General features: G+C 42.8%; 1 protein-coding gene across 4 annotated transcripts in view; it reads left to right on the top strand.

Annotated features, from left to right (window-relative positions):
* Window positions 1-14,799, top strand: part of CLCC1 (chloride channel CLIC like 1) — a 274,427-nt gene that overhangs the window by 69,107 nt on the left and 190,521 nt on the right. For all 4 annotated transcript variants that reach the window (XM_086953903.1, XM_086953902.1, XM_086953905.1 and 1 more), the window contains exon 3: window positions 7,005-7,115. In XM_086953903.1, coding sequence (XP_086810029.1) covers window positions 7,005-7,115 — 111 coding nt within the window. The remainder of the gene's footprint in view (window positions 1-7,004; window positions 7,116-14,799) is intronic.

Here is a 14,799-nt window from a genome sequence, read left to right as displayed (position 1 = left end):
CAGCCACGATGAATATACTGACTATTCCTAGATACAAGCGAAAGAGAATGGGTGGCTCTCGCTTTTCGGTACTTGGCCCCACACTTTGGAATTCTTTACCAATAGAAATCAGATTAACACCTGAGTATACCAGTTTTAGAAAAAAAATTAAAACATGGTTATTCACTCTAGCCTACTGATAGAGCACCGTAAGACAGCTCTCCCTCTCCTCACAGCGCCAAGAGACCATTGTTATACGTGCGCTTAATAAATTCCCTAAACATAAACATAAACCTGCAGCCGCCGTAGTTACATGGGAGGCAGGCTGTTCTTCTGTGCTGTTTTCAACTACCTTCTTTGACTGCTCGAAATGTAATCTGGATTGGTTCCTATCTGGTTTTCTCATTTTCGCTGCATCATGATTGAGTGGTATGTACGCTCAGTTGTCGCTGCATGTAGGCCTAGACTCTGTTAATATGTTAATTGAATATGGGCAGTAGTATCCAGTAATGCGTGCTACCTCGGTCTGGTCCTCGCTCTGTCACACCCAAGGATTGCAGGCAGCCACCCGAAGGATATACAGATAAAGAGGTCCCAACAATTAGCCCCCGTAAGTAATGCAACTACAGGTTTGTTGTTTTTGCTGTAATTTAGTTAGTTGTTGTGACCGCTCGTTGGCAATCTGCAGTCGTCGGCCCCCACTGCATGTATCAGACGCCCTCCGCTGGTGTAGATCACTGCAGCCGCGCTTCTATGGCCTCAGTCAGCCTCACAAGACCGCGCGAAGGCGCCGCTCGCACCTTAGGGCAATATATTATCCGCGGTCTCAGCCTCAACTCCGCTTCAGTCCGTGCACCCTCATATGGCAGGGTGGGGTGGACTGGCGATCTCTGCGGCAGTTTTGGTTTTTGGGCTACGTGCAACACGATGCCCTCACTGCAAACGGTTCCTCTCCTTCAGCCATCGGTCCTACGTAGCGGGCCCATGGGCTCACGTAAACGCGTGCTCACACAGGCCGCGCTCTGGCACAGAAAGTAAAGTTGTTTTGTTGCACTTCGGGGTTGATTTCGGCAGTGAGAATAGGATGTACATGACACCGCTGTCTTCCGGTGTATATATTGATGGGTTTTATCCCATTTTGCAGGCTATGTGCGCAGGATAATTAAAGGATCGTCAGGTGAACGAAGGAGCTCTCTTACAAAGCAGTAATCTTCGGACATGGCTAGCTCAGCCCCCCCATGTATGTGGCTAACTCTACAGGCAGTTGGGGTGGGGGTCTGTTTTTAAGGTAGATTCAGAAGTTATATAGGTGCTCGATGGCCTGTCTAATGTTAGCAGGGCATATCTCTGCTCCGTTTAGGATCACTCTGGGTACTTGCCAAGGGTGTCCGCTATCCCCGCTTGTGTTTGCCCCTATTTGAAGCCTTGCTTAAGGCATGTAATTCAGAATGTTGGGAAAGTACCAGTTTCAGTGCATTGTAACTTTGTCAAAATAAGTGCCTATTGCCGGTAATGTGGCCGTGTACTCCTCTCGCACTTTCCTGGCTAACAAGCTAACTATAGCTAAAGCCAAGAGATTTGGGGCCTTCTCAGGTTATCACCTCAGTATAAAAAAAAAACCTTCAAATATTCGTTCATTTTATAATGGCTACGAGGCAGCCGGGCATGGTTTGTTGAAATGTATCTTGGTGTTAAGATTACTACATATGTCAATTGTATTATTGATCTATATTACGATCAATTGCTTTGTCGTGCTGCAAAAATCCAGGTCTGGAACCAGCAGCCAATAGGTATTATTGGCTGCTGCAATATTGTGAATATGAACATTTTGATTAAAGTTTTATATCTTTTCCGCTCTATTACCATGTGAGATCCGGAATCTCACTTTCGGTGTCTTGAGAGGGTGGTGGGTCGCTTTTTATAGAGTTATAAAAGGGCTAGATAGGCTAGCTGTCTATAAGAGTTATTTCTGGGCTGCGTTCGAATCCCGCCTTCATTGCCTCCTAGTGGATTGCCAGCCAGATTGCGACACCTTCATCTATCAGATTGTGCTAGAGAAGAATTGGAAGCTTTTATAGGCCTATTTCAAGAGGGTACACTTTAAGCTGGTTGCAGACGTTTGAGGAATCTGGGCTGAGATCTGCTATATCTTCAAGATCCTATTATTACATTATCATACACGTCTCTGGGGGAAACCCTCTCTACCAACTATATTTCATGACTTGGTTGCCAGGTCATGATTGCTTAGAGGCCTTAGAACAGCTGGTCAATTATTCGAGTATTATGGGTTCTGTTCTTTTTCCACTTTGAATATTACATATGATTTGCCGTATAAAATCTTTTTTAAGTATCTACAGGGGCAAGATTATTTTAACTACAATGTCTCCCACAGAACAGTTACTGATGATTCTGAGCTCCTTTCATATATGCATTTCAAGGCTCATAAGTTAACTATTTGGGAACTCTATTGTATAATGCCTGAGCATGGCGAGCAACTGTTGCCTTAAAATAGGGGTGGAGGTAGTGGAGAGTGACTTAAAGGATGCTTTTGAAGTTGTTTATTTCTGCGTGACTTTGGTAAACCAGAAATTACAATAATTAAGACTCGCTGTACGTTATAATACACCCGGAAGTAAATTTGCAAATGGGAAGTGGATCAAAGTTGTATTAGGAAAAGCTGCCCTAGATATGGGCTCCCTGCTGCAGATATTATTCATATGTTTGTCAGTTGTCCACTTCTCTCGCAGTTCTGGGAAGACATTGTCCTCTCTCTTTCTCTCTCTCTTTCTGTCTCAGCATTTACAATATGATCTGCAATTTAATATTGGGGACATTATGCTGGGTCATAAACGGATTCCAGATAGCCATATTTCTACGATTGCCTCTATCGCTATTTTCACAGTTCGATTATACAGGGTGGGAGAGTGATCATTGCCAACACCTCCCACAGTACATCATTGGTGGCCCCTATTTGGTCAGATATGAGCTAGAGATATTAATCCTCCAGTGCAGGGCGATAAAGAGTGCTAGAACTATTGGCCAGCTATTGGCTCCACTTTTTATATTAACAATTTTGGCAGTTTTTTGTTGTTTAGTTATTCCTGATGAATCCTTGGTTCCACTGTGGAAATGGAAGGGAGATAAGCAATTTCTGATTTATATGGAATATAAAGCTATAAAAGTGATGATTACTTTTCCCCTGCCCCTTCCATCTTTCTACTGTTTTATTTCTCTTTTGGTTTCGTGTAGTCTGTTCTTTATAAAGGAATTCTTTCATGTACTATTGTGTCATTTATTTTTGTATTGGCTTGACTGCTACGATCCCCCCCCCAACCCCCAATAGAAAAATTCATACATTCTAAAAAGTAAGCAACCCACCTCCTTGGCTTCTTCAAAACCCCTAACAGTTTATCTAGGATCAGTGTGAAGATTTCTTGAGATTGGGATATCATCTTCTCCGGGGCTTCTTTCAATTTAGGCATTCCAGTTGGGACCTCCTACACCTCTCGCTGCACCGCTATAAAGTCTCGCCAGCCTCGCCCTGCCCATGAATGCCTTTACCTTTTGTTCATCTGCCAGAGAAGTGCTCTAGTTCTCCACCCTCCCCACCCCTTCCCAGGAATTCCTGGCAAATATTGTTTATCTACTTACTTACAATAAACATTCTCCCATCACTCTTTTGTAACTAAAAATATGCGATTGGCGTTTCTCTCATTTTTACAGCCAGGCTAAAAGACGGCCCAGTCTACCCCCTTCGCTAAATATGCTGTCATGAGTAGGTGTATCTATCAATCTGGGTCCCTGTGTCTTCCATCTGTGTTTTTGCTTCTAACAGATACTGTTTATGATTGTGGTCTGTCACTGTCCTTGCCTGTAAGCTATCACTGTCCTTGCCTGTAAACTAGCCAGTACACTTTGTGTTCACCAGGCTCCTCTCCAAGTGCCCTTGTACTCTAAATATTTGTGATATGTACTCTTCACTGAGAGTCACCTTATAGGCCTCCCACTCTGTAGCCCTGCTGTTTTTGGGTCTCTGCTCATGCATGGAAGTAGCACCAGTAAAGTTCCAGGCATGAGCAAGGAAGGTGGAATCAGTCAGAACCTCAGGCACACCCTCCATGTAGGCAATTTAGGTCTGTGTAACTGTATGTTTATGGTGCATATAAGTCGGGAATGATCCCATAAAAATCTATTTAAATATGTTGCAGTTTTAAACAGCACCGCAGCCTCCCTTCTACCCAGCACAAAATCGATCCTCCTATACATATCGTGTACTGCAGAGTGAAACGAGTATCCGCATCCGTGCGATACTGATCCAAAAGATCAAATTCTGTTAAGAACTTCAACACTTACACTTCGATTCCAGGTTTGAGCCCCACTCTAGGCAGATGCTTGTTGATCCTCCAATTTAACGCACAATTATGCTCTCCCACTCAAGTAATCTAGCACCTATGTACTGCGAGGAAATCCACATAATAGAGGGAAAGAACTGCTTACATGTTCATCAAACACATCTGCCATGTGTGTCCATCACCACCGCCTGCAATTTTAAATGGGACCCCAGGCGTGACTCAGGTCAGTACCCCCTATGCAAAGTTAGAATAACTTGCGACATAGACGTGACCCACCAATTTCTAGCAAGACTGGTCACCTTCCCCCTCAGCAAATTAGTTTCCAGGAGCATGACTATTTGAAAAGCATGCCTTTTCATGAGAGTAGATAGCCCTTGTATCTCTTGGAAAGTACGTTAAGTCTCCCCACTTCCAGCAAGTAAATGTCCTATTTATCTTAATCTCTCCTCCTGTGGTATGGGAACTTCCCTGGCCGACCCATTTTTGCGATAGAAAACATCTAACTTCTTAACAACCCCCTCATTACATGCATCCCTCAACTCAACGTTTGCCCTGAACCTCTTCAAACTGCTGATGGGCTCGACATGGAATCCCATCCAATCCAAATGAGAACTGTATGACTCCGAACTACTTTGTGCGTATTGCAGGTAGCTTTCAGTAGGCCAGATAAAAATCCCAAGTGAATCTGAATCCACCAGCGTGCCAACCATCACTACTCAATATAGTGGCTATCCTTATTCCCACCTCCCCCAGCCTACCCAGATGTATTTGGCATAATTGATATTGTACAACAACCTGAGAAGTAATTCACATTTTATGAAACGTATCACTGAGGGCTAACACTTCTCATATATACAGGCATCAGCAATTTAGCATTTCTGCATTCCCCAGAAAACACCTTTAACTGACCAGTTTTTAACTGACCAGTTCAGGCTCAACACCAGAAGCTCAGGTGCCACCAGCTCCTTCTTCCTTGCCCATCCTTTCCGGAACAACTCAAACCAATCTCTCAGGCTGGGTGTCTGCTTCCCCTGAAGAGAACCCATCCACTGGCCTCGAAAGTCCCTTCATTTTGTTTAAATCTGTTTATTAAAGTTTTTCACATTTTGCAGCATTCAACCATAACAATGCCTATACACCGTGAGCAGGTATTCACAAGTGTTACAATTATCCAGTACCCATCAAAAAGGAAAAGGGAACAAAGGAGTTGTGCAACAGAGGCTAAAAGGGGTCTCAAGACAACGCCCGCATAGAAGGCGTAGCGCCACCTAAGAATCTTGCCGCTGGGCGGCTTATGGACATTTCAGACATGGTGTATCTTAGGCCAAACTGTGGACATAGGGTACAACAAAAGGAGGACAAGTTAAGCAAGGAAGGATGAGGGTGTCACATGAGACCTGCTGCGGTGCTTAGTATAGCCAGGGAAGCCAGCTTCATCGGAGCTCAAAGTCAACTGGATTCTGAACAGAAAGGGAGGTGGGGGGCCATATCGCTCTAGAAGTCGGGCTACACACCACCTCTACTAAGAGGGGAATAGGTTGTGTGTGCCAGTCTTGAGTATCTTTCCAGGGTTCCCCAGTGTTAGTGGTCAATTCCTATAATTTTAACCCCATGGTGTCCCATTGAGGCGCCAGGGGGAACCGTCGGATACCAAGCAGGTCTTCCCTACGCAACGCCACTCCCTCCGCTCTGGCCAAGTGGAGTAAAGATTTACGCTAGGCCAGTGTGTGAGGTGACTAAGGGGACTTCTATCTCTTGGTAATCAAGTGTTTTGCTTCTAATTGACCCAAATCTAGGAAGCGGGTGGTAGCCCTGTGTTTTTTATTCCTGCTAAATAAATGTAATATGTGTACCTCCCATCTGGGTGGAACAGCGCGGGACGTGCAGGCGGCCAGAGTGCTCGTCACATTGCTCCAGTATTCGGCCAAGACCAGACAATGCCACAGCACATCTAGAATGTCGGTATCTAACTCCCGGCAAAGAGGGCAGGCCGCATCAGTACAGAGAAAGTATCTGTTAATTTGGGCTGGGGTAAGATAAGCCAGGTGCAGTATGAAGAATTGGATTTGCTTAAACCGCTGGTTACGCGGAATGTACGTCGGTTGCGGACATACAACAACAGGTCATCTGCGTATAGGGAACTGGTGTGCGTGCCACAGGGGCAGCTTATGTCATCTTGACTTAGTCACTCTGTCACAAACCATTATTAACCAAATCCCTGTCCCCAAATATTTAACTGAATATTGTGCACATGTAAAGTTCCAGTTTAGGAAGTTTCCCTTAAAACAACTCCCATATAAACCCAATTATTCTCATGTATTTTATAACCAGCTTAAGACCAGTATTTGTTCTGTATAATGTGATGCGGTTATGGATCTCTTGAGCACTTATATGAAATTTTATTTGCATCCTACTGTTTCGTATCTGAGGAATATGTAGTCTCCTTACTTTCCTTTGCTAAAAATCAAATGTGACATCTGAGTTTTAGAAGAGACAACAAAGCTCACTGGTGTGGCAGACTTGTACTTTGATAATTTACCTAGCATTATCTTTAACTTACAATTACCTAAGAAACCTTTCACGCTATGACCTAGTGCTATAAACTGTTATACGTTGGATGTACATTTTAATTAATCAATCCACACTGCTTCAATGTTATTCTTTTTGGAATAGGCAAGTGATCGAGAATTGGCCCAGAAGAGGTCATCTGAAATTGACAGACTGATTGCTTGTGAAAGAGAAAAAAATGAGTGTGAAAATAAGTATGCAGTTTTACTTCAAGAGGTAAGTCATAAGTCTTGCTTTTACCTTTGAACGGATGCTGAGTGGTTGTTGAGAAAGGACGTGTGTGTACCTCTGATATATTGTTGATACACACACTATATTTGCACTCAGGTATGCCATCATGAGAGATCTCATGACACTAATTGTGCCATTGCACTGGCCAGTCAACTTAGATGAATACAGTAAAAAAACAAAAATCAACATAAATTTCAGAGACAATTACTTTTTTCATCTATGCATTCCCATTCAATTATATAAAGTTGGCAGGTGTCCTGTTAACCCTGTTATCTATTGAAGGCTTGATCCCTCGACCGCCCATGTTTATATACAACTTAGGATATGGCAAATAAGCATTTTTCTGACAAAATAAAGAATGTACTATTGTCTCAGACTCATGTGAACTGAAACATGCTCTCTGAAACACACAAAAAAACACAAATTCAGAGTATGCTAGTTTTTAAGAAATATATTATTTTATTACAGTTTTCACGTAAACAGTTTTACATAAACATACAAGTGAAAGGCAGGTGTGTGCGGTTGGGGTAATAGTTGCCGCCTTATGTGCCAAACATGGAAGAAAAAACAATGAAAGAAGGAACACAAAAAGCACCAAGCCGGAACATTAAAATAAAGCTGATGCCGCAGCTCTCGATGTCGCCTCGGCTCAGGGGTGTGAAATTCAGACTATGAGCCTGGGACAGGTCACAGTGGCCCTCCGCTCTTAGCCTCATACGGTTTCATACCGTCCACCCGCGTGGTACCCCGACTCGAGCCCTGACACCTAGACTCGCTGCAAGCAAGCAAATACCACTCATTCAGCTGAGGCCTTCCCACCTGAATATTGGCAGTAGGGGAAGGGGGACAGCGGTGTTACACCTTTGGTGGGGGCACCACAGAGCCCACCTCCTCAGACCGTAATCGCCCCAAGCATCCAGTCTTGGGCAGGCCACCAGTATCTCATCTCAGGATAGTAAAATCGGGACTCCATGCACTCTCCTAGTCTCCTCCTTCCAAAGCTCCTCCCACTCAGTCTTCCCATCTAGCCAATTCCTTCCCCCATTTACCCAGGTCAGGACGTTGGTGGATTTCCAGCTCATTGCCAATTGTCATCGGGCAAGTACAAGCGCCAATTCTGTAAATATGTCTGCCGTCTACTGGGCCTCACTGCGAGCATGTAGACCCAGTAAACAAAGCTGCAGAGAGCAGTTAAAGTTTCTGTGGTTTGTCAAATAACTTCCAGTACGTTTGCCCAGTACAGAGCCAGCACCAGGCAAGTCCATGCCATGTGGAAGAACCCAGCCTCAGCCGCGTGACAGCGGGGAAATGCCGACGAAGCCTCAGGAAACATGGTGTGAAGGCGTTGAGGGGTGAGACGCTTCTGGTGCAGGAAATAAAACTGAATACATTTAAATCTAGCATTTTGGGACACCTTGGGGTAAACACCAGGATTTTCTTCCAGGTAGAGTCACTGCGCACAGGGCCCAGGTCTGTGGCCCAGCATTGGGGTAGTTATAACAGACTCCATCTGAGCCCCCTCCGCAGAGCTCGACAGAGCAGTGTGACCGGCCTCGTCTTCCCCGTGTTGAGGTACAGATAGCGGAGGCACCCGTGCACTGTCCCTTTTGTTACATAGCTTTCCAGCCAATCCCATGCCTCTGCTGGATCCAGAAAGAAATGCTCCTTGTCCTCCTTCACTCTCAAGGGGGCTAGGAAAAGCAGGGAGTAGGGCAACCCCGACTCACGGAGCCTTCTCTTAACTGTAATAAATGAAGAACACAGAGTTTGTTCCTGGAGAGTAAAGTCTGGAAAAAGCGGGACCTCACCTTTCTCCACTACAAATGGGCCAGGCTTTAATAGCAACTGATCAATTGTAAATAAAGCAGTTAGTACAGTAACCAGAACAAGTTCTATAACATTGATTTAATCGCCCTTAAAAATTAAGCAAGCATTAGATCTAATATGTAGCAATAAAATATTTTTAAAATTGCAAATCATTACTGCTTCTTATGGTGATACGAATGTCACTGGGGAGGTCATGAGTGATGTCATCTATTATGTCCCTTATGATGTTATCGCTGACTAGTGTGATGTCACTGGAGGCTCAAGGGGCGTTGCAAGTTATGGTTCAAGCAGCCGTATAAGTGGTGATGTCATAAGTGATGTAATCAATGATGTCATCAAAGATGTGTTGTATGACATTTGGGAAGCAAAAAGGAGGGGATAGTTATGATTTGCGCTACAAACCATAACTGGCGAATTTCAGTGGTTTTACGAATCTAAGCCATAACTATTGCTTGGTTTTTAACTGGTTTTCCTGTGAAAATCTATATATGCATATATAGTATATATGCAGAGTGCAATATGACATTTATTGTGATTGTTAAGTGTGTGGAGATATGATTTCAGAAAATGATCATAATCCATGGAACAACTTTCAAGACAGTGAGGTAAGTTTATTGACCATACATTAGCAAGCCTTTTCAGCTTCGAACCCGCAAGTGCTCAACTGACAGATCTAGAGTGTCACCAAGATTCTAGGGGAGTTGGAAGGGGAGGCGAGAAGATGGGAACTACATTTAGGAAACTGAGGATAAAAAGGGAGATACCATTAGGGGAATAATAAATAAAAGTAGAAAAAAAAGTGAGTAGCATTTCCATGATAAAATACGAAGAGGAATGTTCCGATATAAAGCCTTCACATAGCGATGTAACAAGTAGGCTGGTGAATTCTTTTTTAATAAATACAGGACTAAAGAATGAATGCTACATAGCAAACATTATGACATGTAGGAGTTTTGAGAATTCTGCCAGACAATTGAACACTTGTGGCATCAAAAAATAAAGTGATTGATGGAATGCTTGAATTAATCTCAGCCACTGGCGACCGCTCTGGGCCGCATTCCAATCTATTGTTTTTTCACCCACCATGCTACCTCAGTTTGGTCCCAGCCATATGCAAATCAGCCTTGTCCCTGCTCCAAAGGGAACAGTCCTGCCGACCTGCCAGACCATGTCATCCCTGAACTAGAATACAAGCAACCCAGGACCGTTTTCCTCCTTGTTATTGGCTCATCAGCCAAGAATAGATGGATTCCAGTGGCACAGAGAGCACGAGACCCACGTCTGGGGATACTCATCACACTTGGGGCATCCAAAAACAAAGTGATATATGGAATGCTTGAATTAATCTCAGCGACTGGTGATCGCTTGTGCTGCATCCCTGTCCATCGTTTTTTGCCCACCATACCACCTCAGTTTAGACCCATCCATATTCAAATCAACCACGACCCTGCTCCATTGGGCACAGTCCAGTCTGATCTGCCAGGCCAGGCCCTCCCTGAACTGGAATACAAGAAACTTGTGACATGGACACTCTGTGGTGAGAGGTGTGATTGGGTGAACCTCGTAGGAGCCTGAGTAAGTGTTGAAGTGGATAGTTGGTTCCCAGTTGGGGTTTTTGCAATAGGCGACACTAGTCGCAAAAGATCCCAGGAGTTATAATGGGGGTCCAATAGCCTCCATCTACCTTGGGACACTCTCATTCAGATTTGTGACAGAATATTTTTTAATGTGTGCGGCTCTGACTGCATATTTTGTTTTCTTGGCATTGATGAAATTGTTAAAAACAGAACCTGCATCACACCAGTGAGTCAAAACACTAATGCAGAACAGTAGTGTGTTCACAGATTCTGGGAGCATCTTAAGGTCCATGGTATACATGGGACAGCGCTACAATAGTTTGGCTATTTTTGTTTCTTTTTCTAACCAACAGAACCCAAACCATCACTCTGGGTTCTTATAAATCACACACCATGTTACTGAATAAGGGGGCGCTCCACGGCTCCTGGCTTAGCCCTACGTTTTTTAATATATATGTTGCTGACCTTGCGAAGATTGTCAAAACCTTTGGCTTTGAAACACTATTTTATGCTGATGATACACAGCTAATAATCTTCGACAAAGATCTGGCCAAAGTTAAAGACAGCTTTTCTGCTGGGATGAAAGCTATAGCTGCTTGGATGAGGGAGAATTGTCTCCAGCGGAAGGCTGGTAAAACAGAGGATGCTGTTCGGTGAGCCCCAACAGCTCTTGGCCCCCGATTGGTGGCCCACAGAATTAGGGATGGCCCAATCCCCAAACAGGTAGTCAAGAACTTGGGCATCCGACTCAATTAATCTCTCACCACGAAAGAACCGGTTTTGTCTACTGACAGGTACCGGCTTACATGTGATGCACTTGCTGAGTTGAGCCTTCCCTTTTCTGCTACTTTCAGCAAGGAAAACCTTAGTTCAGGCTATTTTTATTAGCTGTCTGGATTATGGGAATACTCTTCTGGCCTCTGCGAATGAGACCTTGCTGGCTAAGCTACAAGTTGTTCAGAACACTGTCACCGTCTCATTTGCAATCTTCCTTTCAGGGTTGCATCTTCTTGCGCTCACTATATTGGCTTCCAGTTCAGAAAAGAATTATTTTTAAAATATGTTGCCTTAGTCATAAATCTCTGTTGGGGAAAGGTCCCAGCTATTTATCTGCTAAACATATTTATCATTGCCCAGTCAGAATTCTATGATCTTGTGACAAAACCCTACTTACCATCCCACGGTTCAGAAAGTCTCGAACTGGGAGAAGGTCTTTGTTATATCCTGTTACTTTTAAGTGCCTATGTTATTTATGCTTGTACCACTTTAACTGCATGTGCCATGTTGTGTTTCCTTTTAATTCTACATTCTTAACAGAGCTTTGCTCATACAGCATTCTCTACTGTTAGTCAGTTGTAACCTGTGTCCTGCTGTGTCAGGACTGGATGCTGTGCTGCTCAATAAATCATCTTCAACTACAACCTCTTCCTTGGATTATTACAAAATTGGCGACGAGGACAACCTTACTCCAGCCATCTACAGCACAGGAGCGGAGTTTGAACCCATTTTTGGATGTACTTACTTATTTCTACAAAATTCTACTGAACTGCCTGCTTTGAAGATACCCAAGACATCCTGTACTACCTGCTGTTTGTACCAACGTTCCCCTGCAATTTGGATGTTTTTGAGGCATTTATTTTCTTTTTCTGACCTGTAAACCCCTTTTGGCATCTTTCAAGTTGGTATTTTACAGCGCGATCCCTTCATGAGCGTTTCTGCTGCCTTGACAACGCGACTTCTTCACGAGTGTTTCTGCTGCCTTGACAACGCTCACACGTCATTGCCTCATTCCTTGACAACGCATTGGTTGCCCAGCTCACACGTCATCGCATTGAATATGTAGCGGTGACGCTTTGAACATCATCGGAACTATTTCAGCATTCAACGCATGCGTTACCAACCACGCTACCATTGGGCCGTATCTTCAAACAACGTCTTCGCGTCATCACGCACGCATTGTTTGGACGTCTACACGCACGCTAAATTACGTGCCTCCATTTTGTTTCTTCGTTGCTTAGCAACTTCACACGGCGATCAACTTTCACGAAGGAATCCTTTCCAATCATCGTTTTTCTTCGTTTCTTTTGGGTTTTATCTAGTTTTTAGTCCACAATATTAGCGCTTCTTTTATTTGTGATTTACACTATTTACTTACCTCGCCAAGCTCTCCACAACCATTTTCAAAGCCACAGCTTCGCCTTTTTCTCCTCTGACAAGCTACTGACTACGCTGACTTCAATTGGCATAAGTACTGTTATATTTTACCTTTTCTGTATATTTACATTCTGTGCTTATTTTTTTTTAATTATTATTTTATTTATTTATTCAGTTTAATATTCCATTTTACTATTAACAACATGCAGTTTGATCCTCCTGCAAAGTTTTTACAAGTCAAGGGCGATCCACCTTTGCCTTCGTCAAGGTGGAAAGAGGAGTTTTTCAATTATATGAAAGCTATTGATGGAGAGCTTATGGGTGCAGAAAGAAAAAAAAGCATTTTGTTACATTGTTTAGGCTCTGAGGGTCAGGAAATCTTTAGGACTTTGCCTCAATTTTCTGTACCTAGTGGTAGTGGTGACTCTGTGAATGTTTACACTGAAGCTCTTGGTAGGTTGGAAAAACGGTTTAAGCCTACTGCTAACATTGCGTTAAATCGCTTTAAATTCTATACTAGAGCACAAAAACAAGAGGAATCCTTTGATGATTTTCTTACCGCCCTAAGAGCATTAACCTTACATTGCAATTTTGGTGCCATGGCAGATGAAATGATTCGTGATCAGATCATTGTCCATGTCAAAAACAAAAAAATTCAAGATAAGCTATGGTGTATAGGTGATCCTAATCTAGAAGAAACTATAGCTATTGCTAAGTCTACAGAAATGTCAGAGAAATGGATGAATATTGTAGTGAAACAAACATCTAATTCTCACTCTGTTAAATCCAACACTGAAGAAGAGGTGTGTATTGTTAAACCCAAAGTTGATGAAAAAAATGTTGTTCCTTTCCAATCTAAATTTAAAAATACTGCGGGTATTAACAATAGAAGATTTGATTCTAATAATTCATCATTTTTATGCTACAGATGTGGGAGTAGATCACATATAGCCTCTTTTCAGGGCTGTCCTGCCATAAACAGAACTTGTAATATTTGTAACAAGGTAGGACATTTTAGCAATGTATGTAGAGAGAGAAGATACAATTCTCAACCTCGTTCTGGACGATCTGTCACTCCCTCTTCCACAAAAGTATCTTCCGTTGGGGTTGTTGAAGTACAACATGAAGTTGAACGTGGTTATGTTGTTTCTATTCTTGGATCAACCACTAAGAAATCTCCCAAATGTACTTTTCATGTCTCAGGTATTGCTATTGAACTCATGGTAGATTCTGGATCTCCATGGACAATTATTACCAAAGAATATTTTAATGAAAAGTTAACAAGTGTTTGCAATATTTCTGATTTACAACCTTCAGACATTTTAGCTGAAAGTTTCAATGGAAATATTATCGATATTGAAGGTTTCTTTAATGTTCTTTTATGTTTCAGAGGAAGATCAGCTCAAATTAAGCTTTATATAGCTATCAAAGGAGTCAATGTTCTGGGTTGGCATGACCAATGGGAACTTGGCATCACGTTAAATCCACGTGCCAAGGATCCCATCTCTTTATGTAGTGAACAAGATATGATTAATTCTGTTTCTGATGTTAATGGAAAGGATGATGTAATTATTTCATGGAGTGAAAAGTTCAATAAAGTTTTCTGTGACCGTTTAGGAAGATTGGAAAATTTTGCACACAAAATTGTTCTCAAAGAGGGTGCTGTCCCAGTCAAACAAAAGCTTAGGGGAGTTCCTTTAAATGTTAGGGATGAGCTAAAAGAAATGTTGGATGACCTACTCAAAGACAATATTATAGAGCCCATTGAATCGTCAGAGTGGGTTTCGCCCATCGTTTTGGTGCGCAAACCTGACCAAAAATTGAGGGTCTGCATTGATTTGAGAGCTTTAAACTCTAATATTGTTATAGACTGTCATCCACTCCCTAATATTAATGAGCTAGTTTCCTTGTTTGATGGTGCGCAGATTTTTTCCACCTTAGACCTTAGATCTGCGTATCATCAAATTGAGCTTACTGAAGATTCCAAGAAATATACAGCCTTCATTACCCCTATGGGACTGTTTCAATATAGAAGGATGCCGTTTGGACTAGCATCCGCTGCCTCTGTTTTCCAACGAGTTATGTTCCAAATCTTTAGGGACCTTGATAAA

The sequence above is a fragment of the Lissotriton vulgaris genome, chromosome 1_1 (genome assembly GCF_964263255.1).
Source record: "Lissotriton vulgaris chromosome 1_1, aLisVul1.2, whole genome shotgun sequence".
NCBI classification, from domain to species: Eukaryota; Metazoa; Chordata; class Amphibia; order Caudata; family Salamandridae; genus Lissotriton; species Lissotriton vulgaris.
This window is presented reverse-complemented; position numbering and strand designations above follow the sequence as displayed.